The sequence below is a fragment of the Tachysurus vachellii genome, chromosome 15 (genome assembly GCF_030014155.1).
Source record: "Tachysurus vachellii isolate PV-2020 chromosome 15, HZAU_Pvac_v1, whole genome shotgun sequence".
NCBI classification, from domain to species: Eukaryota; Metazoa; Chordata; class Actinopteri; order Siluriformes; family Bagridae; genus Tachysurus; species Tachysurus vachellii.
The window spans coordinates 16,117,634-16,143,441 of NC_083474.1; the positions used below are offsets into that span (position 1 = coordinate 16,117,634).

General features: G+C 39.9%; 1 protein-coding gene across 1 annotated transcript; it reads left to right on the forward strand.

The window, feature by feature from the left end:
* Positions 1-25,615, forward strand: si:ch211-267e7.3 (ADAMTS-like protein 2). Its single transcript, XM_060888130.1, has 18 exons — positions 1-141; positions 5,999-6,135; positions 10,078-10,153; positions 10,378-10,480; positions 11,391-11,536; positions 12,133-12,256; positions 12,855-12,935; positions 16,019-16,194; positions 16,876-17,230; positions 17,737-18,043; positions 18,296-18,399; positions 19,228-19,354; positions 19,746-19,959; positions 20,197-20,352; positions 20,994-21,164; positions 21,942-22,118; positions 23,493-23,637; positions 24,326-25,615. Exons 1-18 carry the CDS (start codon positions 43-45, stop codon positions 24,445-24,447), a joined length of 2,820 nt encoding a protein of 939 aa, XP_060744113.1. The 5' UTR covers positions 1-42; the 3' UTR covers positions 24,448-25,615.
* Positions 25,616-25,808: the final 193 nt, after the last annotated feature.

The window sequence follows — 25,808 nt, forward strand, 5'->3', positions numbered from 1 at the left end:
TTTAAGACCAGGGGGCGAGGACTCCCCTCTCTCACATGAACCATGCACTGCCTCTGGACCACAGCATTCTTACAAACGCTCATTCACTGCCTTTTCTTCAACATGAGGACATTTGATAAAGCCGCAGCGTTCAGCATTAAGGTAAATATACCACATCAAATGCTTTAAATGAACCCGCCTGCAGATGTGCGCAAAAAGCCGGTTTGTTTGCGCGGAAACAGGGGAAGAAGCAGATCGGTGCTTTGCAGAAAGAAGCTTCCAAACTTCTCAGAAGAAAGCAGAAGTTTGACCAAACTCAGCTCTTTTCTATTCGTTTTGTGCGACTGTGTGCAGGGAGATCAAAGCCCAGCTGGAGTCTTCAGCTCTCTGTGGAATTTCCGAAGTTGTTCAGGCTGAATTCTATTAGAGACGCCTTTTGGTGCAGTGGGTTTAAGACTATAATGAAACTACTAAAAGGAAACACTTTTAAGGGTTCAAACTTTTAGTGAGCTCTTTTTTATTTTTTTTCCTAATTTTTTTTTTTTTTTTATTAAATCATTTTTTTTCATTTATTTATTTATTTATTTATTTATTTGGGGTTTGCATTTCCATACCTGCATTTCCATACCAGAAAAGCGCAAAAATATACCCTGGTAGTCCTAGTGTTCTAGTGTAGTCTAGCGAAGTCATTCAAATGTTTTGCAGGATTACTTTAAGATAACTGAAACTGTAATATCTGCAAAATATTTTGAATATGATTATAGTACAAGTCCATATGGCTTGGTGTAATAGTGCTACAGGACTGTAGAGTAAAATAATAAAAAAGTAATAGTTATCAATTTTCTAAAATTATTTTATATATTATAAAAGAAATATTGTCAGCTTCCCTATGTTCCATTGAAGAGGAACTTGCCTAGGTAAGCATCCCTTTGGACAGTATGAGAACCTTTAATGTGTCCAGAAACATCAGTCCCATTATTATTATTATTATTATTATTATTATTATTATTATTATTATTATTATTATAGTCATCATAGTAGTAGTAGGCATGGTCGTTAACACGTTTGCCTAACACCTCCAGGATTGTGGTACAGTATGATTCCTGCCTCATACTGTATGTGTGTGTGGAGTTTTCATGTTCTCCCTGTGCCTAGGGGTCTTTCTCTGGGTACTCCGGTTTCATCCCACAGATCAAAGACATGCTTTGTAGGCTGATTGGCATCTCTAAATTGTCTATATTGTGTGAATGGTTGTGTGAGTGTTTGCATGATTGTGCCCTGAGGTAGCCTGTCATCCTGTCCATGGTGTACTCTACCTTGTGCCCTGAGCCTCCTGAGATAGACTCCAGGTACCCTGTGACCCAATAAGATAAGCAGGAAGAGAAAGGATAGATGGACGGTGGTAATAATAATAACAACATATGTATCAATGAGGTGATAAAATATTATGTGAAAAAAGCTGTAGCTACTCTGCGACAATCAAGAGAGTGACAGCACTGAGTGAAGCGATGTGTTTTGAAGGAGGAGCTGAAAATACATGAGATTTCTCCAAGCCTATGTGGAAGCGCATTAAATAATTTGAGTTTAGCAACACTTAAAGACCTGCCGCCATGCCAATGAGGAAAGTCTGAATGTAAGGATTGTGAGTAAACTGGAGCCAGATGACCTTAATACACGGATGGGGGTTGTACCGGCGAAGTAACAGTTCATTCAGATAACCCGAGGCATAGTCATGTAAGGCTTTGTAGGTGAGAAGGAGTGTTTTGTATTGAATACTGTACAAACTGGTGTTATTAAACGTGTGGCTGAAATGTAATCAGAATGTTTAGCGTAAGTGAGAGGTCTGTCATTTGAATTCTGGATGTTCTGTAATCTGGAGATTGTTTTGATGCAGTAGAAAGAACATTGCAGTAGATGAGGCAGGAAGTAATAAAGATATGGACAAGATTTAAATTGATGTAAGTGAAGGTGTGTGATTTATTTGAAGATGACACCTTGATTGCAGTAGTAGATTATTTGACAAGGACTCCAGCAAGGTAAAAGCTGATCTGAGATCTGAGTCAAACACTTTTAACCCCTTTAGGACCAATTAGAAAAATTGTTTGTCAACATTTTGGGAATGTTTCTTCTGTTAAATGCCATAGTTTACTGCGTTACTCTGCAATAGACAGACATCCTGACTATGGTGTACCCTGCCTTGTGCTCTGAGTCTCCTGGGTTCCCTGTGACCCAGTAGGATAGGCGGTGTAGAGAATGGATAGATGGATGGATGCTATTGCACTAGAAATGTCCACATAACATTAAAGCTGCACACTACCATTAACTTCTTATAAAAATTAAAAATAAATACAGCACTAACCAACAAATAAGCACCAAAATTGCTAAATGTATCAACAAAATATTTAAGCAAAAACATATTAAAGTATTTCAGCAGAGATCTTTCCTTTGAAGTAGTTGTAGCGATTGAATTTATGATCGCATTAAGACTGAACAGGCTTGCAAAATGAAGTGGATCTTTACGATTATACTGCTACGTTTTGTTACCTTTTTGGGGAGCCCCTGCTTTATAAACTTGCCCCACACACGCACACACACATGCGCACACACAAATACACAAAGACATGTCTGTAGAGAAGACCTTTGTACGGTCTCTCCGCCTATTTAGGATATAAACATCCAAAAGCTATTGAGACACAAAACATATGGGCATGCAAATTCTTGTTTGGACATGCATTAAGGTCCTGAGGCTGAGGGGGGATGGGGGTTGTGATGGAATGAGGGGTGTCTTTTTTTCTCTTATGTGAGATTTCATTGACTGGGGCAGATGTGTCCTTGTACTTTGTAACAAATTACATGTGAGTTCTTAGCTATTATCTTGTAAAAGCAATATTTGAGAGACAAAGAGAAAAAGACACAGAGAAACAGTAGGGAGGCAGACATTCACACAGGGAGAGGTACAGAATGAGAGGCAAGGAAGGGTGAGAGATAAATATATCCAGTGGAGGCATAAAGGCCTTGCTCAAAGGCCAACAATTGCCTTCTTGGCTAAAACAGCACTGATGCTGAAGCTGAAGTTGTTGCCTAATCTAAAATTTTTGTGAATTTATCAAATGTGCATTTGTTTTTTACTTAAAAACTGAATCTTCACTGCATTACTGGCATAAATAATGTGCTGTTATTAAATAATAATAAATAACATGTTTGAATGGGTGCTAACATCTCTACATATACAAGTGAAATGGCACCTATAGCCATCATCTTATCTAAACATTTTCATTTCATAAATTGTGAATTATCTCCAACACACAATACATTTATGATAATACAATGCATTTCCAAATCCTGAGTAAAATCTCATAAACTGAGTGAATATAATGAGATTTAACACTCTTAACTGCTATGTTTTTGTTGCTCAGCTGTTTCTTATTTGTTGTGAGGATGTTCATTGCCTTATCTTTTATCTCTTCACTTACAAGAGATAAAAGATAAGGCAATGAACATGGTTGTGCATAAGGCAATGAGCATGGTTGTGTACAGAACAGGATCCCACTCTCCCAAGCTTTCCACTCGAGCTGCTACGAGGAAAGCTGCTGTTCAGTCAGCACTACAATAGTCTTTTCCTTCATTCAAGAGAGATTTGTCCAGCGTCGTGCTGAAAACATTAAAGTGCAGGTTTGGGAATTAGGAAGTGTGATTATCTCTCCGTCTAGACGACAGACAGGATAGTATAACAGGACAGTATAATTTGTCTGCAGTCGTTGGTCTTTTCATGTTTCTGAGTCATTCAGGGCCTCTGAAGAGAGATGGAGCAAACTCTTTGGTCATTATTCATCTACTTTACTTTTGACTTTTTTGTCTTCCTTTATCAGTTCTGCTTTCATTTTGATCTCAAAGGTTCTAGGTTCTCTCTCCGTCCATCTCTCTTTCTCACGTACTTGTTTACTTTGTTCTTCTGGTTCTGCATAAAGACATTAACAACATATAATGGTTATAGATTGTTGGAGAATCTAACCAATATGGAAATGTTTTAACTTTTAATTAACGGATTAATATTAATTAGGAAAGTGTTACTTGAGTTACATGAGCTTTGCAGCTAGAGTTAAAATTCTAGGATGATTGAAAGATTGCATGAAATTCCCAGTCTTTTGGAGGCACATATGCAAACAGAACATGTTAATATATTTTAACATGTTGAAGGGAAAGGGAGGATATGGTGGCTTAGTGGTTAGTACATGTTCATTGTACTGCCAAAGTTGGGGATTCAATTCCCACCTCTGCAGAATTTGCATGATCTCCTTGTGTTTTTTGTGGTTTCCTCTGGGTTTTCTGGTTTCCTCCCCAGTCCAAAGACCTGTATTTTACTGTACTGTATTGGCATCTCTTACAGTCTGTGTTCTTGTGCCCTGTGATGCGTTGGCACCGTGTTTAGGGTTTCCCCTGCCTTGAAGTTCAAGTCCACTTGGTTAGGCTCCTAGCGACCCTGTTTTTACAATGAGTGATACAGGGGAAAATAAGGATGACTCTTTCAGCAGCAGGACCGCGTGCTCCCACCGGCCTCGATTTCCTGGGCAAGTAACCAACCTAGCCACTAAGGGGTTAACACTTAGTACCAGTCCTGGAGCCCAGAAGGGCATCTTGCATAAAACAGAGCAAAAGTACAGAAAAAGGATGAATAAATATTGAAAAAAAAGGAAGATGCAAAGCCCAAAGGCAATGCAGAAGAATAAACTGGGGAAATATAAATATATATATTTTTAACAAAGCATAATACAATGTTTGGTGATGTACAGTTTTATGTATTTGCACAGTCTAGCAGTACCTGTTAGTGATTTAGCAGCGATTCTGTTATAAAAGAAAGTGCATGGATGATTAACCTAAGTAATGATTCTATTAAATTAAGTAGTTTATAGAGACAAATTCTGAGGCTCTCTTGAAGAAAAAAGTCCTCAAGGACCTCTTTCTCACTGTATATTCACGCTGTAGAGTATCATTTTTTGTTGCATTGCTCTGTACCAGATCTCAACTCATCTGCATCTACAGTAAATCCACTATAGCTCACCTGAGACCATCTCTCTAAGCCGTGTTTCCTAGAAGCCAGCTGGTAATTGTTGAGTTTTGCCCTGGGGTGTTGCAGGACAAGTGCAGGAGGACTATGTTTGCCTCTACAAGGGTCTGGTGTTTGTCTCCCACAGCTTTGCTGAGCTCTGAAGGAGAGGTGTTGTTTTGAAACCCGTGATTGAGTTTACATTTCAGCCATCCTCCTCAAACCCTGTGTGTTGAATGTCGAAATCCCACTGCAGCGTCTGAGCCATAGAATTGCATTTGGCTTTTTAGTTCTTTATGAATATAACATGATGCTATATTAGTTTTGTCAGGAGGTTAACCAACCCCTGAATTCAGCGAAGATTTTTTATTTTTTATTATGAACATTATTTTTTATTACATAATTAATTATATCCCTATATAACACCCTCATAATTGCAGCCAGATAATGTTTTTTTCTACCACCCATTAGATCCTTTTCAATGTCCAGAATTTTGAGGTTTCCATTTTGTAGAAGATTATTCACAACTGCATTGTTTGTTGTGAAATGTAGCAGGTTTCTGAAGAGCTAGCACCAGTTTCTGCCACCATTCATTCTCAGACATTTACTACCAATTCCAGTGGTGATGTGAGAGCAGTTTGGACACTGTTATGTAGTAAGGTGTGGGTGATTTGTACTGATAAGAAAAGCATTATATAAGCTGATCAATTATTAGCAAATCATTCTTTAGTCTCAAACGATGTGAAACATATGTGTGGAAAAATGCTTGTACTTATTGTGCAAATGGACTTTGGCAAATGCATTTGTGTACATTCCAGTAAAATACCATTTGAAGTTTGAACATCAGCATTAAGGGTAGGCCAATAATCGTCCTGGGTTTTAAGGGTAAAAATGCTACCTGTCTCTCTTATTCACCTTCCCTGTCTCTCTGTCTCTTCCTTTCTCTCTTTCTCTCTCTCTGTATCCCTGGGCCAGGACAGCAGGGAGGGGACAGAGGAGCTCCACCCGGATGAAGTGGCACAGTGGTGGGGTGAATGGAGTAGCTGGTCGACCTGCAGCTGGACATGCGGAGGAGGCGTTCGCTCACAGGAGCGCCACTGTCTGCAGCAGAGGTTAGACATCTAGTTAAACACATTAACAGCGGACGTACATTTCATTGCTTCACTGTGTCCTCGTTTACTTTTTTTTTCTAACTTAAATCTCTGCCAGTTTCAGGGCCGTTTTATCAAACTTGAATATTTCACTTATGCTACATGTAATAAACAGAGCTGTGAGGGGAAGGAGAGTTAACGAGGAGGATGTTTTGACCACTCATACTTGGGCAACTGACGCGCAGTCCTTGGAAAAAGCACCCTCCGATCTAACCTCCCCTTAAACTGAACTTGCTAATTAGCTGTGCAAGGCTTGTTACCCCTCCATCCATCTGTCCCTTTCGTGAACCTTCGCCTTACCCTGGCTAGCATCACCCATCAAAGCCTGTTGGTTAAAACTCCATTTTGTTTTGGATTAAATGGCCCAGAAAGTTCAATGCAATTACGTTTTGTTACCTCAGGCTTTATAACGATCTTCTCTCTCTTCCAGAGCTGTCTTCAGTTTACCACTATTTACACTAGTTTAAAGTTGGAATACAACATTTCCTAAAATGATCCTGACATTTATTGAAGATGCTGACTTGTGTGTAAAAGTTATTGAACTTAAACTGAGTATTAATGAGTACAGAGCCTCTTTTTTCCATAGATGAGCTAAGTATATATCAAATGTGAAAAAATGTAAAACTATTTGTTCCTTCGTTACTAATTATACCAGCTATTTTTGATTGTAGATTTGTTATTTGACAGTCTTGCCTATCCAAATTTTATCAGAATTCAGTTCAGTAAGACAGGAGATTGTACAGACTGTTTAAGGAAATATCTTAAGTGATTTGGTGGAGAGTAATGCTGCAATTTACACTCAATACCCTTCTTCAATGCTCAATACTGTCAATTAATTCCCTTCATTCCTCATAGAACAAAGTGTGACTAGTGCACCGAAATGCATTTGTCAGACGTATGTTCATGTACAGGGCTCACTTATATCGATATTTGGTGGTAAAAATAACCAGCTGACTGGCAGAACCTACAGCAACTATTTCTTCTGTTTTCACTGTCAGTACACTCACTCACTCATTTTCTACCGCTTATCCGAACTACCTCGGGTCACGGGGAGCCTGTGCCTATCTCAGGCGTCAAGGCAGGATACACCCTGGACGGAGTGCCAACCCATCGCAGGGCACACACACACACACACACACACACACACACACCAGACAATTTTCCAGAGATCCCAATCAACCTACCATGCATGTCTTTGGACCGGGGGACGAAAACCGGAGTACCCGGAGAAAACCCCCGAGGCACGGGGAGAACATGCAAACACCACACACACAAGGTGGAGGCGGGAATCGAACCCCCAACCCTGGAGATGTGAGGCGAATGTGCTAACCACTAAGCCACCGTGCCCCCACTGTCATTACATTTTATTATACAGGATTTAAAAAAGAAAAAGAAAAAAAATAAGTGTGTATTCAATTCTTGTTTTTTTAAATGCCAACAGTGAAACATCTGCATTCGTTTAAAACCAAGGATTATCATGTATTCATCATTTTCATTAACTGCTTCAGCCAGATTTGAGTTTACACGTTATGCATGTATACATAGAAATACACAGCAGGGTGTCTGGGTGTGTGTCACAGCTGGTGTGGATTTAAATGCGGTTAAAACAGAAGCTTGAGCCCAAAAGGCACTTCATAAAAGCCATAGGTGTAAATTGGTTAATGCTTTAGTGCTGTCTAATGTGTTATTTGTTGCAAACAGACAATTCATTCACATTTGCATGAAGTAGCCTTTATATATTTATGCACATTATAAAAACAGACTCTACAGACTATTCACTCACACTATACAATACAATATCACAGCACTTGCACTTATACTTACCAGGAATGGTGAGAGCTAGCATGTGCTTCCTCTGTGATGTGCGAAACCTGCTGCACATCTTTTTGAACCTCTGCTCATGTTACAGAACATCCTGAGGCAGCTGAACACATCCATACAGGAACGTCCCCATGATTGGTTTGTGTCCCTGTGGTTGACTCAGATCCCCTGGAAAGTACTTATCTCTGCACATTTGTTAAAATGAGGCTTGGTAACTGTTAATGCTCTTTTTTGGACTGAAATATGTCTGAAAATCCCAATGTGGGGGCACGGTGGCCTAGTGGTTAGGATGCTTGCTTTATTCCTCCAGGGTTGCGGCTTGATTCCCACCTTGCCCTTTGCTATTTTTTTCCCATGCTTCAGGAGTTTCCTCCAGGTACTCCAGTTTCCTCCTGTAGTCTAAAGACTAGAATAGAGTCTGTAAATTGCTGTAGTGTGTGTGATTTTGCCCTGTGATTGGTTTACACCCAGTCCCCACCTTGTGCCTTGTGTCCTCTGGGACAGCCTTAGGTTCCCTGTGACCCTGTGTACAATAAGGGCTGCAGAAAACGGTTAGATGGATGGCTGGGATCTGTCTGTGTCAATTGATTTAAATGTTGCAAAGCTGGAAATACTTTCTTCAACACAATCACAGAAGCATTGTTAGAAGTTGTGGATGGAAGTGTACATTAGAAGATATTCAGATGATAATATTCTTCCAGTTTGATTTCCTTTAAACTTCAGACACCAAAAAACGCCTTTGCAGACTGTAAAAGACCAAAAAAAAGGTTTGTTGGCAAGAAAGAAGAGATTTCTCCTCTTTTAACCCCCGAGATGAGAGAAATGGTATGCCTATGGATCATTAATTAACTAAATCACTGGCCCACATGACACTATCAATTCTGACCAGACAAACATACTTATAAAAGGCCTTTTAGAGCAAATGGGCGGCCGCTTTAGGAAGATTTCTCTGCCGATAAGGGCTCATGTTGAGCTAAGCCAGCTGGCCCCCATTAGCACTCCCTTGTGTGAGAGTGAGTGTGTGTATGTGTGTGTACATGCTGGGAAGGGGGATCTCAGTGTTGTAACAGAAAGATGAGGAGGAGGCCCATCTGGAGTGGGCTGAAAGGGGTGAACAAGCCTGGGAAAGTTGCACATGTGTAAGCCAGGTAGTCTCTCATGAGAGGAGAAGCGTAACATGCATCTGATACAGAGTGTCTAATGCAAGATGGCATGGAGGCTAGCGAATAAATTAAGGATGGATTTAGTTCTGGAGGGAATTATAAAAATGATTTAATGCTACATATTGCAAAATAGTAAAACTGCAAATTTCCCTGCTGTGGGACGAATAAAGGATTATCTTTTAGTGTGAAACTTTATTGTAGACTGTTGAGTTCAAATAAAAAAAATATTATAAATCTGTCATGAATATCTGCACATACTTACTATCCTGAAGTGCAATTACATCATGAGTGAGAAAGGTTGTAAGGCTTTCGGTATAACGTGTGAGACAAATTAAAGTAAAAAAAAATTGTCAATAAATTTCTTTGAGTTGCCAGAAACAGAAACATTAGTACAGTTCCAATGACTTGTAGGAACAGAGAGATGGGAACCTTTCTTCTAAAAAGTATACCCTCAGGGGGTGTTTTGATAATGGTAATGGAAAACCCTGTCTAAAACATCGCTCCAAAATGTTCACTTGGGTTGAGACTTGGTGACTGTGAAAACCATGGCATACATTTTAAACTAAATTACATTACAAACTAACACGTGCCAAAGCACCAGGCTAACATTTGTAAGTGATTTTATGTGATTAACATAACCACAGAGAATAATTAACATTATTTTTAATTATTTTTAATGTTTAATATTTTTTATTATTTTTAATGTTATTGTTAGTTATTTTGTTATATTTTTAAAACCCTAACCTGCAACTTACTATCTTTCCTTTAGTCTATATAAATGCAATGAAATAGCTAAATTTACTCATCCTAAGCCATACTTTATCATGATCAATTAGGCTTCAAGGTTTGCCATTTTATTATGTTTACATTATATTTGACTTAAAAAAAAAAAATAAAACATTTCTCTGTTCTCTTTTAGGCTCACCACCACACACAACATTAACAGTTCCTTCTGTGCTGGATCGCCTAAGCGGTATCAATTGTGTACTAACCAGGTACGGAGCAATTTATGGGTGTATTTTACGTGATTTGGAATCCCTGAAGTAGGGCTGAGTGTAATTAAAGGATAAGGAGAAACTGTGTGAACTGTGTTCTTGCCAAAGCTGGCAGAAATACACATGCATTCTGACATGTTAGTTTAATGCTGTAATACGTGCAAGCTGCTTGCCATGCTGCCTGCTGGGCGAACTGTGTAATTATCTGTGTATTTATTGCCCAGCCCTGCCCCAACAGCAGAATCGGTTTCAAACAGCACCAGTGCTCCCAGTTCAACTCCAAAGCCTTCAGCCGGAAACACTACGAGTGGGTTCCCCTCTATCCAGGTTAATACACCTTTTTGGTTCTATGCGTATGAAGGAGATTTCAGATGTTTTATTTCCTCAGTGTTCATTGCTATAACAAAGGGATTTAATGGTTAAGGGTTAGCTTGGCCTTAGAACCCAATTATACTAGAAACTCTGCCAAACTTTACACAATTATTGATACAAGACGTATATCATGACGTTTAGTTTCAAACACTGAGCAACACTGCTCAGAAACATTTATACATATAGAGTCCTATGAAAGCTAATTAAAAATGACAAAAAAAATCTAAAAACATAAGAAATTATCTTTTTAATTGGCTTTAGTGGTAAGTCAGGGCTTCAGACTTCTGTCAATGTTGAGTCCTCGAGCAAGACCCTTAACTGTCATCTGCTCAAATCACATGTATTTTAAAACACCTTGGAGAGAAGTATCTGCCAAAGTGACTGAAATTTGAACGAGTAGAATGTAGGAGTCTATTACAGACAGGTGAGAAGATGACAGGTGTGAAGCAAACACTTGATAAGGTGTTAGGACACCATGAACTAACAGAACAGGAGGGTGTCATAAGCACTCGGAGCTCCTACCAGATTCTGCCAGATATTTCTCCTCACCTTTACCTTCATGACAGCCTGAAGTCACCAGAAGCTTGTTAGGATAAGACAGGCCTTAGCTTTCCATTGCTCTTCTATGTTCAGTTGAAAAGTGTGTCCCTGTTTTTAGACATCTCAAATCTTCCATTCTTGGCCCAAAGACAGCTGTTCCATAGTCTCACATCTCATAGATGGGCGTTTGGGTTTATTTCCGAATCCCATGGCCTCTAAGGAACAAAAGAGGCCTTTCTGTGATACAATGACTAATTTCAATCTCCAGCAGAACTCTCCAGGGTCTAAAGATTTAACAGCGTTAATTATGTCATGTCCTGTCCAGATGATTACATCAGCATTTCCAGCAAGCCGTGTGACCTGCAGTGCACCACCACCACGGGAGAAAGACAGCTATTGGTTCCGGCACACGACGGGACCTTTTGCAGGAATGGTGTCTACAAGGGTGTCTGTATCGAGGGCCAGTGCCAGGTTACACACTACTTCTACTTTTAGAATGCAACACCATTCAGTGTTACTCTCTTCCCTCAATTGATTTTTTTTAGTTTGTTTATCATTTTTTTATTTAATTTTATTTTTTATTTTACTTTTGTCTATGTTTTCATCTTTTACATACTCTGTAAGAGCACTTTCAGTTCTTCGAGCACTGAGACACAGACCCAAACACACACACACGCAACAGTCTACACTTTGTATGCAAGTCAAAATGTAGTTCATGACACATTTTTAAGCAGCACTCGGCGATACTGCACTGGACCTTTAGGTTGCCTGACCTTGTACTTGCTATCACAGATGCTGTTTAGTGCTGTAACATCTCCAACATCGTAACAGCAGTAGTTCATTACTAGCAGAAACGAACATAATTGATCAGACACACTGTGGAACTCAGTTATGTTTAATACCAGATAGATTACTTATTTTGGTATCACTATTGATGAATACCTAAAAACAACATGGTACTGTATCCATGCACTCCTGTGAGTAAGGTTATATATTATCCTTGTTTATTGAAAATAATTCGCTTGACTCCATGCCCATACTAGCTTTGTTTCTCTGTCCATATACAGGTGGTGGGGTGTGATGGGAAACTGTACTCTAGTAAATCTGTAGACAAATGTGGCATCTGTGGTGGAAGCGGTGACACATGCTACCGGATCTCAGGATCTTACCGGAAAGGGATCACACAGTTAGGTATATCTTATACTACCACTAAGAGGCCACAAATTTTCTAATGGCCTATTAGTTCAGAACACAAGATTTTTACATTAAAATAATGCAGAACTAAGAGAATTTTAAAATAAGGTTTCTTTTAATGACCACACACTGGGACTGGTTATGTGGTTGCAGCGTTTTTACTGTAGTTTGAGTTTCTGAGTAATATAGTACTTATTGTGTGCTTAAATTTGTTCTAGGAACTCTCGTCGTCTGAAACGTTAATGCCCTTTTTCAGTCCGACATCTATTCATTTGGCTGTTGCTGCTATCCAAAACAGCTTACAAGCTGGCCCAAGTACAATCTGAGCTCAGAGCTGAGCGGTTCAGGGTTAAGGTTCTTTTTCAAGGGCGCTCGTTTTCCATCCAAATGCACCATAACCATCCTTTTAAATAGCATTATAAAATTCAGAATCCTTTTACAACGCTTGTCATTTGTAAACTGACCATTAAATGAAATCATTACATTTACACTATATATTGGACTAAAAGAGTTTTTCACCATGAAGCTGATTCTGTAGTTAGTCTTAAATGCCAGGACTTGTTTGAAATCTTCAGTATTTTCTATGATTCGTCAGGCTACGCCTTCATAACCAACATACCTGTTGGAGCCACGGACATCCAGATCGTGGAGCGTCGAAAGACTGAAAACATCTTGGGTAAAATCTTCATTAATCCAGAATGATAGTAGAAGAGAGAGAGCACACAGAGTACATGAGTTATACAATCAAACACACAATGTACAAGTAAATATTGTTTTATTGTACTGCATCTAAATTGATGCTTTAGAGTCTTTAGACTAGTCTGAGACAGTTTGTATTTCAGTTATGTAACAGCAGACTCTGTCTATGGTTTGAAGATCAGAAGTCCAAATTTACATTTACAGCATTTGGCAGACGCCCTTATCCAGAGCAATGTACATAAGTGCTTAAATCTCTAACATTGAATACAGTAATGCTGGCTCACTAGGTTACATACTTAGGATACCATGAGTTTAAAACATTTGTTCAAAGTTACAATGAAAAAGTGTCAAAGGTTGTGTTTTTTTTTTTAAATGCAAACGATAAGGAAAGAAGTGCTAGTTGAAGTGTTTCCTGAAAAAGTAGGTCTTCAACCGCCGCTTGAAAATAGCCAGTGACTCAGCTGTCCGGACCCCTAGGGGAAGTTCATTCCACCACCTTGGTGCCAGAACAGAGAAGAGTCTTGTAGTATACTTGCCTCTTACCCTGTGAGATGGTGGAACCAGTCGAGCAGTGCTGGTAGATCGGAGGGTGCGGTGTAAAGTGCAAGGAGTGATGAGGGCTTTTAGGTAAGAGGGAGCTGGTCCATTTTTGGCTTTGTAGGCCAGCATCAGTGTTTTCTGATGCGTGCAGCTACCAGAAGCCAGTGGAGGGATCGCAGCAGCGGGGTGGTATGCGAGAACTTTGGCAGGTTGACAACAAGCTGGGCAGCTGCATTTTGGATCATTTGCAGAGGACAGATTGCGTTCATAGGTAGACCTGCCAGCAGTGTGTTGTAGTAATCCAGTCTAGAAATGACAAGAGACTGAACAAGTACCTGAGCAGCCTGTGTGGACAGAAATGGTCGAATCCTTCTAATGTTGTAGAGAAGAAACCGACATGAGCGAGTCACATTAGCAACATGAGAGGAAAAGGACAGTTGATTGTCCATGGTTACCCCAAGGTTGCGAGCTGTGGCTGAAGGGGAGATCAGATCATTGTGCAAGGATATAGCAAGATCATGACCTGGGGATGAATTACCTGGAATGAACAGCAGTTCAGTTTTGCTAGGATTGAGCTTTAACTGATGAGCAGTCATCCATGATGAAATTTCTGCCAGACATGCTGAGATCCGATCAGAAGCTGTGGTATCTGAGGGTGGGAAAGAGAAGATAAGTTGTGTATCATCAGCGTAGCAGTGGTAAGATAACCCATGTGAGGAAATAACTTCACCAAGAGAGTGAGTATACAGAGAGAAAAGAAGAGGACCAAGTACTGAGCCCTGTTTGACACCAGTGGAGAGTCTGCATGGAGACATTTACCTGATATGAGCGTCCTTCCAGGTAGGAATCTAACCATTCCCAAGCTGATCCGCAAATCCCAAGACTCCTGAGGGTGGACAAGAGAGTCTTGTGGTTGACCGTATCAAATGCTGCTGAAAGGTCAAGGAGGATAAGGACGGATGACAGTTTGGCTGATCTAGCAGCATGTAGTTTCTCAGAGACATCCAAAAGGGCTGTCTCTGTGGAATGAGCTGCTTTAAAGCCAGACTGGTTGGGGTCTTGGAGGTTGTTATGTGAGAGATAGACAGACAGTTGATTATAGACAATGCGTTCAAGAATTTTTGAAAGAAACGAGAGAAGTGATACCGGTCTGTAGTTACTGATGTCTGATGGATCCAGAGCAGGTTTCTTTAGGATGGGAATAACCCTTGCTCTCTTGAAAGTCGTTGGTACCTGACCAGATGCTATGGATCTATTGATGATAGTGGCAATGAAGGGCAGAAAGTCTTGCGAGATGGTCTGGAGCATAGTGGAAGGGAGTGGATCCAATGGGCAGGTGGTAGGATTGCAGGACTGGATGAGTTGTAAAATCTCTTCTGCTGCTACAGTTGAGAAATGCGACAATGAAGGTTTAGGGGAATCCATACTCTGAGTTGTAAGTGCAGTCGGGGCTGAAGTGAAGGTCCGGGAGATTTCCTCAATCTTCTCCTGGTAGAAAGAAGCAAAGTCTTCTACAGTCAGGGAGGATGAAGAAGGAGGGGCCGGGGGGTTGAGCAGAGAAGAGATGATGTTGTGGAATTTACGAGGGTCGTGTGAGGAAGCTTCAAACTTTTCCTTGTAGAAGGAAGTCTTGGCAGAAGTCACATCTGAGGAGAACTTGAAGTAGGCAAGAAGTGTTCGGTAAGAATCAAGATCTGCATCAAGTTGTGATTTCTTCCACTTTCTCTCTGATGATCTTAGCTCTCTTCGATTGTTGCGCAGCACATCTGAAAGCCAAGGAGCAGAACAAGAAGTTTTCTTGGGTTTAGTGGACATAGGGCAGAGGAAGTCCATAGTTGAGGAAAGAGATGAGAGGAAAGTATCTGTGGCTGAGTCCAAGGGTAGTGAGGAAAAAGACTCAGGATCAGGAAGAGAAGAAAGAGTGCCAGAAGCTACAGAAGAAGGGGAGACAGAGTGAAGGTTGCGGTGGGTAAAAGCGAGGGGGTGAGAGGAAGTTTTAGGTAGGGTAGGGAGAGTGATGGTATAGGATACCAGGTGACAATCATATCCATATGATTCCAAACAATCATTGGTTGTGAAAAAGAGAATAATGGCGCAGGATGGGTGGCATATGTATTCTTTGTTCAATCACAGCCACCACTCACAGTCATGTATGTGAATAGCTATTTTCCTCTGAGTGTTCTACACCATTCTGTGAGACGTTCAGAAAGATGCTACATGTATCTCGGGATGAAGCACATCATATCCTTCATGCTCCCGGATTGGTAGATGGCATATGATGGGGGAGACCTAAGTGGTGGAGGGTAATTGGCCAAGACTAAATTGTGAAGAAAATGAAACCTTAGTCTCACTGCATTAACAAATTTTACAATTAGGCTCACGTGAAATAAGCTTAAGACATATTAAGACATAGTAGGCTTTGTTGTGTAAGCTTCATCGTTGTCTAGAGAACAAATTAATATCAGTTTAATTAGAAGCTGAGTTTTTGTGGACTCATTTTGGTCATACTGTCCCATTTAGCTCTGTCTGATGAAGCCGGCCACTTCTTCTTTAATGGCAACACAGTAATTGACAACCCACGCAACTTCCCCATAGCAGGAACAGTGTTTAAGTACCGGAGGCCAGTGAACCTCTTCTCAGATGGCTTTGAGTACATCATGGCCCAGGGTCCTACGCAGCAGGGCCTGAACGTCATGGTAGGTATATAGGTATGTACTGCTCCTGATAGAACCATTAATTTTCTTCTAAACATATTCTTTTTAATTTTCTCACATCCATGTGGTTACTATTAGCTAACAACATAACACATAACATTAGTGAGTGTAGCCTGCTAACCTAGCATTAGTTGGATAGATAACTATGTTGTTGGTTTGCATTTAGATACAGCGTTGTGTTCACATCTCCTCTAAACTGAATTTTGAATTTCAAACATGAACAAAAAACCTTCAGAGGTTACAAACTGCATGCTGTTATGTTTGAGTAAACGTTCCCTAAAGTTTCAATTGGCCTCCTAAAGGAATACACAGAATAACATTGTTTTTGTGTGTGTAAACATATTTATTTTGATGTTCTGTGTTTTGCTTTACAAATGGCTGCTGTAGAAATTGTAGTCTGAGTAGAATTTCATGTTCCTTATTTGGTCATTGATGAAATTCTGATGTGAGCTCGCAAAAAGCCAAATCACACTCAGGTCATGTAATTAAATATGCAAATAATCCATCATTTCTATAGATACGCGTGATATATTTAACATGTATTGTTTTCCTAGTATATTTTGTCATAGTTTTGTAATCCATTCTTCAAGCTTGGGCAAATTATCATGATGTAAATTATTAATAGTTACACTTTTTTTCTTTTTTCTTTGTCTTTGTATAAAGTATTACAACCTTAACGGAAAGATGCCTCACATCACATACGAGTACACGGTGCCTCGTGTGTCCTCCACACCAGCATCGTCCACCCAGGAACAGCCTCCACTGGGCAGCATGATGGCCAACGCTTCCTATTCGCAGCTCCCCATCACTGGGAACGAGGTAGAGGTTCGCAATGAAAAGAGTGAGGAGGTGAAGAACCAGAGTGCTCCTCTGGATCATAAGGGGAACATGGAGGCACATGGAGATGTTCAGTGGGAGCATCAACCTCCTTGTAACCTCACAGAAAATCCTGAAATGCTGCGAATAACAGCATCAGGAGAGGTTCTGCGTAACGAGCTGGGAAAACTGGCTGGATTTGGTGAGAGCCAATTTTACAATGTTTAAGTCATGATACATACAAAATTACATATACATACTTATACAGTAGATACATATTTACCTTAAATTTTTTTGGAACGTCCATGAAATAAGTTCCCATTATCATAGCAGCTATAAACTGTTTCCTTTTTGTTTTTTTCTAAAACAGACCAAAAAAAAGTCAAGCTTGTTAAAAATAAAAGGAAAAACTTTACCTTTAGCTGTTTGAAGGCAGTGGCCCTGAGCTTCCTTCCATAACTGCTAAATAAATATCTGCTAATAGAAAGCTTCACCATATTTACATTACTTACACTACATTATGTGGAGCTTTTCCCATGTATCTCCTGGGAATTAACTGTTACTACAGTTAGGCTATACTTCAGCCACATTAAGGTAGTGGATCTATTGTGAGATAGATATGCCACCACAGAACTAAAGAAACAGTTAATGTGGGGCTTGTGATCTATATTCAGTACATGAACAGGAAGCTCTCTTGACCCCTTTCAGGCTCCAAATTTAACCTGGTAGAAGGCGACTCGTCCAGTGTGACTAACGAGACACAGCCCATGGCAAAGAGTATGAAGAGCAAGCTGTACAAGTTGCAGCCTTGTGTAGAGAGCACATCTGTCTCAGACTGCTCCACGCTGAAGCTGAACTCCAGCTCCCCAGTGAAGAACCGCCTCGTGCTGCAGATCCACACGACGAGCCAGAGACAGCCCGAGTTTAAACCTGAGACGAACAGCACCTCACAGCACAGAGCACAGCTCCTTCCGCTCCAACAGGGGGCACCAGAGCACCTCCCACTCACTGACAGGTCAGCCAGAGGGACTGAGGAGGGGAAGGAGAAAAGAACAGTGTGGGTGGGGAGGTTTGAGATGGGGAGCGAGGGTTAGTACAGAGTGAAATAGAGGGAGAGAGATACTGATGTATAAAGAACACAAACGATTGAACTAAAGTTCTCTGTTAGTGATGATTCCCCTCATTTGCCAATGCCTCTCTCTCTCTCTCTCTGTCCTTCTCTCACTGTTGCGCTCTCTCTTTCGCTCTCTCCCTCTCGCTGCTGCAGCAATGAATTTGAGGTAGTGTCTCTCGACCACAACGCCAACCTGGCAGGCTTGTACAGATGGAAGGTATCTGCGTTTGCACCCTGCAGTTCAACTTGTACCACAGGTGCAATTATGAACCAACACACAAACATGCACCCCAAGCCACTGGCATAAAGTTGGCAACAACAAAGACATGTAAAGTGTTCTAAAATAAATAATGGCTTTCTAAAGCTGGCAGTTTTACAGATGTTTTTAGACAAAAGTCAGGAAAGCACTATTGTCCATTACATGTCTATTAATTTAATCAAGACAGAAGATATGATAGACTAGCTCTATTTTCCCTCACAAGTACATTTTTACCTTCCTTCAACTCTCTTGGATTTTATGACCTTTGGAAACATAAATAATCCACCCCAAATAGCTAGCTGTCTAACTGTTAGGAAAGTATCACTAGTAGGCACAAGTGGGATTTTCAGTATCTGAAACTAGATATTAATTTATTTAACAGCATTCAATTCCGTTCAGTTCGATTTTTTTTTTAATAATAAACACAAGATTTTATAACACACAATATGAATGATGATATTCAGGTTTACTAGCAACATGCCAAGAAACTGCTAACTCTTCTAATTAATTTAAATAAATATAATCTGAAGAAAGTTAAAGCAAGTTCTTTAACAAGGAGCAGTACACACTTGGGATTTCAGGATCTCACCCTATATTGCCAGTAATAGAAATGACAGTTTGACAGTTTGTTGAATAAAATAGACCATTCAAGATTTTGTTTGTATATCATTTCTTAGCTAGCTAGAGTAGAACAAAAAAGGTTCCACATATTTCTTAGATGTATGAAATCAGATGTGATCTAAACTGAGTAATGTAGTAGAATTATTCATCCTCCCCAAGAGAAATAAGAAAAAAAATGTTTCTCGCTCTCTCGCTCTCTCTCTAGGTATCAGCACAGCATATGCCTTGTGTGTAAGATATGATGGTTCTGAGGTTGATGAGAGTTACTGTGATGCTTTGACTCGACCTGAGCCCACGTACGAGTTCTGCACAGGCAGAGAGTGTCCACCCAGGTCAGAGAGCTCACACACCTGTCTGTAACCATCATCTCACACTGCCATACCTCGGGGCAAGTTCATATAGCCAGTCAACGTGCTGGTATGGAGGGAGGAAACCAGAGAATCTGGAGGAAACCCCTTGCAGAAACATTTAGAACATGCACAAAAACTCCATAAAAACAGTAACCTGAGCCCAGGATACAACCTGGGACACTGATATCGGCACCACCACTAATTTAGTACAAGTACAAATTTACAGCAATTACATTTGTAACACTATATGGATCTGGCAATTTTAATGTTTTATGACACACTATTTTTTTTTATATACACACATATGTATATATACACTCACACACACGTGTATATAAGAGGTAAAAGATATAACACTGTTTGTGTGTGGTAGGTGGGAGACGAGCCGTTGGAGCGAGTGTTCTCGGACATGTGGCGAGGGATTTCAGTTTCGAACAGTGCGCTGCTGGAAGATGATGGCACCAGGCTTCGACAGCTCTGTGTATGATGATTTGTGCTACGCTGCTGAACTGCACAAGCCCATGGCACGCAAATCCTGCAGGAACAAATCCTGCGGCCCTCAGTGGGAGGTGTCGGACTGGTCTGAGGTAAGTAAATACATGAAGCTGGTTTGTTTAACTCCAGTGATATGTGCATTTCCTGTTCTGTTTGGAAATGGAGAATGTGGATTTCTATAACAGTAATATTTATTAATTACAGAACGTATTTTAGCCATTTCAGGTTAAAGACTGGAATCTGAATATATGGTTCGGGGGTTCAGGGCTAGAACTCTGTGTGTGTGTGTGTGTGTGTGTGTGTGTGTGTGTGTGTGTGTGTGTGTGTAGTGCTCAGCACGGTGTGGCCGTCAGGGTGTGAGGAGCAGGGAGGTGCGGTGCTCCATGGATGCTCATCTGTGTAACGAGTCCACACGTCCTATTAATCAGAGGGAGTGTGACGGACCGGCATGTGACCGCAGGTGGATTGTTTCAGACTGGGGACCGGTGAGTGTTTACATGTGGGACAACACACACATCACTCTAACTGCTTTTACTGAAGACCACTCATTCTTGACACAGAAGGAAATCTTTTGAGGACAAGAGCTAAAGTGTATTGTAGGAGTGAATAAACAGACCTATGTGACCAAGAAGGACTGTTTAAAAAGCTATTTCCCCTTAGGTCAGATGTAGTCAGTCATGTGAGCCTTAGGGTCAGCTAACAGCAATATGTTATACTGTACATTTGAGTATGTGTAACACTAAAGACATTTACTTAACTAACTGTTGTTTGGTGTCTGAAGCTTGCTATGGTAGCTTCATCCCAGTCACTACCTTCTTTGAGCAGCACCTCGTACCTGAGTCTCACGTTTATGTGGACGAGAAGAAAAGAGAAGCAGCCATCTTAAACCCAGAATCAATTATTTTTAGCTCTGAAACCACACACAATACTGACTGTCTGTAGGCCAGACTTTAGAAGTGATTACATTAGACATATTAACAGTGTGTTGGATGAGTAATTTTGTTTTAATTAAGAGTTAGTCATGTTACTTTTGTAAAGATGTTGTTTTTTTTTTTCCCCTTTTCAATACAAACTCGTAATCTTTTCTCTGCCTCTTGCATGGCTGTGTTTGATCTCCCTGTCTAAGTGCTCAGGGCCGTGTGGGGAAGGCCGCATGATGCGTTACGTGGTGTGTAAGAGCGGGAATGGAAAGGTGATCTCTGATGGTCACTGCGATCGGGAGCTGAAGCCCCTCACAGTGCAGCCGTGTGGGGCCGCAAACTGCCCTGCACACTGGGTAGAGCAGGAGTGGGAACAGGTAAATAAACATCAGTGATTATTATATATTTAAGATGTCATTTGCATCTCTTCACATGATGGCTCTTTGATGCAAACAAAATTCTGATTTATTAAAAATCAGTTTATTTTGCTACAGCCACGTGAAAAAACTTTGGTTTTCATTTAATGTGTTGCAGTTAAGTATTGAATTTATTATTGAAGTTATTATTATGAGTATTATTGAAATATTGAAGTTATTTTACTATACTAAACCATCACTACAACTGATTTCCATAATTTGAATTTTTTCCTATAAAGGATGTTTTTTTAGATGTATATTTGTAGTGAAGCGATTTTCACATAAACCATGTAAAAAAATCATGTACACGTGCTATGGGGAAACAGAAGGAAAGCTTCAGTCCTGAAGGGATTTTCTTGTATTCCTGGTTGTAAAACATGTTATTTTGTGACCTTCTCTGATCTCAGTATCTTAGACTTGAGTGTTACAATAAGGATGAACAGTTTTAGGTAAGAAAATAAGGTAAAATTTTAAAACTTTGCCAACAATAATAAGATGCATATTGTAATTTTATGTTCATTATTTACATTGTATGAATTATTTTTTTACTGCTGGGTTTGTGCTTAAAGAATTGAGCGAGTTGCATGTGAGGAACGTGTGTACTATGTGAGATGCAGCCAACAACAATAAGAAGTCTGGAATTCATTTGACCTGAACGGGTGATGGAGTACACGGATTTTCATAGTGCAGTAGTGTGTAAACATGTTTGTGAGTGATCGCTTTCTAAATGTGTTGCAGTGTAACGTGACGTGTGGGCGTGGGGTAAAGAACAGGCAGGTGGTGTGTGCCGGACTTGAAGCTGGTGTGTTTAAGGAGTTTACTGAACACGTGTGTGATCATTCACCCAAACCTGAGGAGACAGCCGCGTGCTTCGAGAGGCCTTGTTCCAAATGGTTTACCACCTCCTGGTCTCAGGTAACTACAACTACCACACCTATGTGCTGCTCACCACTGTACTTCAAATTATACTGACATACATACAGTACATACATACATACATACATACTTCATTGATCCCAGATTAAATTTATGCATTCAGTAGCAACATACGTACAGAGAAATAAGATTATCAACACAGTACATTACCCCCAAAAAAGTTATTTATTTATTTATAATAGGCAAGTAAGGACAAGTGAATACAGATGATAAACTGTACTAAGGCACTCCTCAGTTTGTATGTTTCCACCCTGCTATACCTGACAGATGTTGTACAGTCTGCTGTCCAGAAGGACAAAATAGTTCCTCAGTGTAGTAGTGGAGCATGACCGAGACAGCAGTCTGCCACTGAACACACTCCTCTGCCTGGTGAATATGCTGTGCAGAGAGTGGTGGGTGTTGTCCTGAATGGACAGCAATCTGTCAAGTGTCTTTCTCTCTGCTACTGTCAAAATTGAGTCCAGCTCTGTCATGGACAAACATACAGGAGCTCTGGAGCTTCTCATAAATTTGGTCTTAAGATCAGTGACCACTTAATTTAAGAGACTGTCTGAGACCACAGAAAGTATGCCAGTGAATGTGTGTATAAAGGAATATGATCTTGAGTAGACCTGTTTGGAAGTCATTATATGAGAATTTGTCCATTACACCCTACACACTACATCCTAATTAACGTCAGACATATTTCCACATGTAATATATCTAAATATAGTTGTGTTTGGACCTCATAAACACATGTATGTGGGTGTATATGTTACTCTTAATTACCCATAGGTGTGATTGGATGGGACACTGGTCCATCACCATGTACCATGCACACACTCAGTGTGTGTATTCACCTCATGTCCAGTGTTCCTGTTGCACCGTGACCCTGACCAGGAAAAAGCAGTTGCTATGATAAAGTTGAATATGTTAATGAATTTTGAATTTTACATGTTAGAATTGTCCTTATTTTTATATAAACATAATATGCATGTATTTCATGCTAACAGTGATGAGAGGTGCCTTGAGATGATTCTCCCTTATTTTTCTGCATTAAAGAAGTGAATTGGTGTGAGCCGTATTGACAATGTATTTTGAACATTGTATAATGAATGTATATCAGACAAAAAGTGTTATGAGATATGTTCAAGGGACCAATACGAGCTGAAACTTGAGCCCTATTCAAGCAGGATTAGTTCTACATCATACACTAAGGTAATTCCATCCTTCATAAGGACTCTATAGATACTGATGGAAATGAATTGACAGTGTTATTCTCTCCAGCCCTGAGAAAATTTTAAGCCCAGATTAACGCACTATTTTACAAACTTTCATGTAATATGAGTGTGTGTGTGTGTGTGTGTATTGCAGTGCAGTAAGACATGTGGGAGTGGTGTGAGAGTGAGAGAAGTGAAATGTTACCAGGGAGAGGAGATCGGCCACAGCTGTGATTCCACGCTGAAACCTCAAGCCAGACAGAGCTGTGAGGTCCAGGCTTGTCCTACTGAGGCACCAGGTAACACACACACAAAAGAAATAACAATACACACATCCTGCAATAGGACAATGTTACATTTTACATTACATTTAAATGCATTCGGTAGACGCTCTTATCCAGAGCAAATTACATTTATCTAATTTATACAACTGAGCTGTTGATGGTTCAAGCCTTACTCAAGGGCCCAACAGTGCCAGCTTAGCAGTGCAGGGTTTTAAACTCGTGACCTTCCGGTCAGTAACACACTGATAATAATAATAATAATAATAATAATAATAATAATAATAATAATAATAATAAAATCAAACCAGTAAACACCGTTTAGTACTGATATAAAATGTTAATTATTCTCATGAATGTGGTCTATATTTGAACTTTGTATCATCTTGTGCACCCATGAAAGTAAGAACCTCCAGCTTGTCCATCAGTCAGTCAAATACTCAAGAAATTTACATCATAAATGCATGTGCTGTAATTCTGTTTTGAGACAATGTCCATTGTTAAAAGCACTATAAAAAATTTAATTACAAATAAAATGTAATTGAATTGAAGCTCAGATCAGTGCGTCCCTACACTGTATATATTTTATACTGGAATTTAAGCACACACTGTATTTATATGATATATATTATATACAGCATTATTGGCATACCTATACTAAAATATGTTTAAATGTTTTTTTTTTTTTCCCCTGTATCTAAACTAGCGGAGGATGTTTGTGAGGACAAAGCGACAGCAAACTGTGCGCTGGTGTTGAAAGTAAAGCTCTGCACACACTGGTACTACAGGAAGGCCTGCTGTCTCTCCTGTAAAACCAAAGGTCACTAAAGAGCTGCTGAACCCTAACCGGGCCATTCCACTCAATGTGAAGAACCCCAAATACACACATACAAACACTGTAACCCTATGACCCTAACCTTTTACCCCAAAATCTACACCCAAAAATAGCTAGTTATTCAAATTGCTAGCTCACAGGCTACATAGTAAAGTGTGATCCACAAACTGTGATAAACTCTGAAAGTTTATAAAACTTGATTCAAATCTATTCACTGAAAAAATTCCTAACACGTTACACAGGGCTATATTTTATACTAAACACAATAATAAACTGGCAACAGTTTATTGATCTAGAAACTATTAATCTGGTGACTGTGTATATTCAAATTCTGCTCTATAACTATTCACTCTTTGATCACTGATCATACTCACACTCTTTACCCCAAAATACCCCTAAGCCATGCCTTCACAATACAACCAAGACCTTACTTTACATGTTTGAACTACATACACAGCCACTTATACAGCCCAGAACCTAATACCCTTGGCTGATAATTCAGGAGCATAATAATAAAGAGGATACATGCATTTTAAATGTGAGCTAAATACAGTGCTTTAGTCCCCTGATTGTAAGGTTTTATATATCAATAGTCTTTTCTGGATTGCGTGCGGCTCCCAAAACAACTTCCCAACCCGACCAATCTTTGGAGTCTGGAGGTGTAAAAAACAAACAAAAAAAAGCAACCCTTAAGTGTGAAAACAGTCTTACCTGTCATTTATTTACACATTATCTGTACCCGTAAACTACACTGATTTTTTTTTTTTATTCAATCTGATTTGGATTATTTTACCTTACATCGAACACTAAGCTACACCAAAACTTTCATCCCCACTGTTTATCCTCATCCGTACGTCTGATCCACAATCTAATCCCTTACGTTACATCTAACCCGTTCCACTAAATCTTCTTGGTACACTGAACCCCCAAATTACCCTCTAACCTGTATCCCTAATCTGTAAAAATAAAGGTGCTATATGAAGTGGGGTTGTGGTCATCAGGCCCCTCAGGCAGCTCCGCTCACTGCACAGGCTGTTCCTGATGAGTGCAAGGAACAAGCCACTCTCTTGTACTGTATCACTGATTCACTGACACACTTTTTCATATTTGTACAAAGTTTCTTGTTTTTACCTTTAATATGTTTGTGGTGACTGAGGAAGATGGGGAAAAAAGAAATAAAGTCAATGTTTGGCTTTGGTGCATTTGTGTACTTAAGACAAAACCATAATGGACTTTGGTAGTGTGTTTTTTTTCTGTTGAATGTGAAGCATAATGTAAATGGTAGGTTTCATTCTACATTTCACAAGTTCTCTACAAATGCAGGAAATGTGCTGTAATACTCTGCTCTAATAAG

What these genes read in the sequence shown, in the direction of transcription:
- si:ch211-267e7.3 (XM_060888130.1), top strand. Translation starts at nt 43, where the DNA reads ATGCACTGCCTCTGGACCACAGCATTCTTACAAACGCTCATTCACTGC. An exon ending in CGCCACTGTCTGCAGCAGAG is followed by an intron (nt 6,136 to 10,077) that starts GTTAGACATCTA and finishes GTTCTCTTTTAG; the next exon opens with GCTCACCACCACACACAACA. An exon ending in AGGTGTCGGACTGGTCTGAG is followed by an intron (nt 19,960 to 20,196) that starts GTAAGTAAATAC and finishes GTGTGTGTGTAG; the next exon opens with TGCTCAGCACGGTGTGGCCG.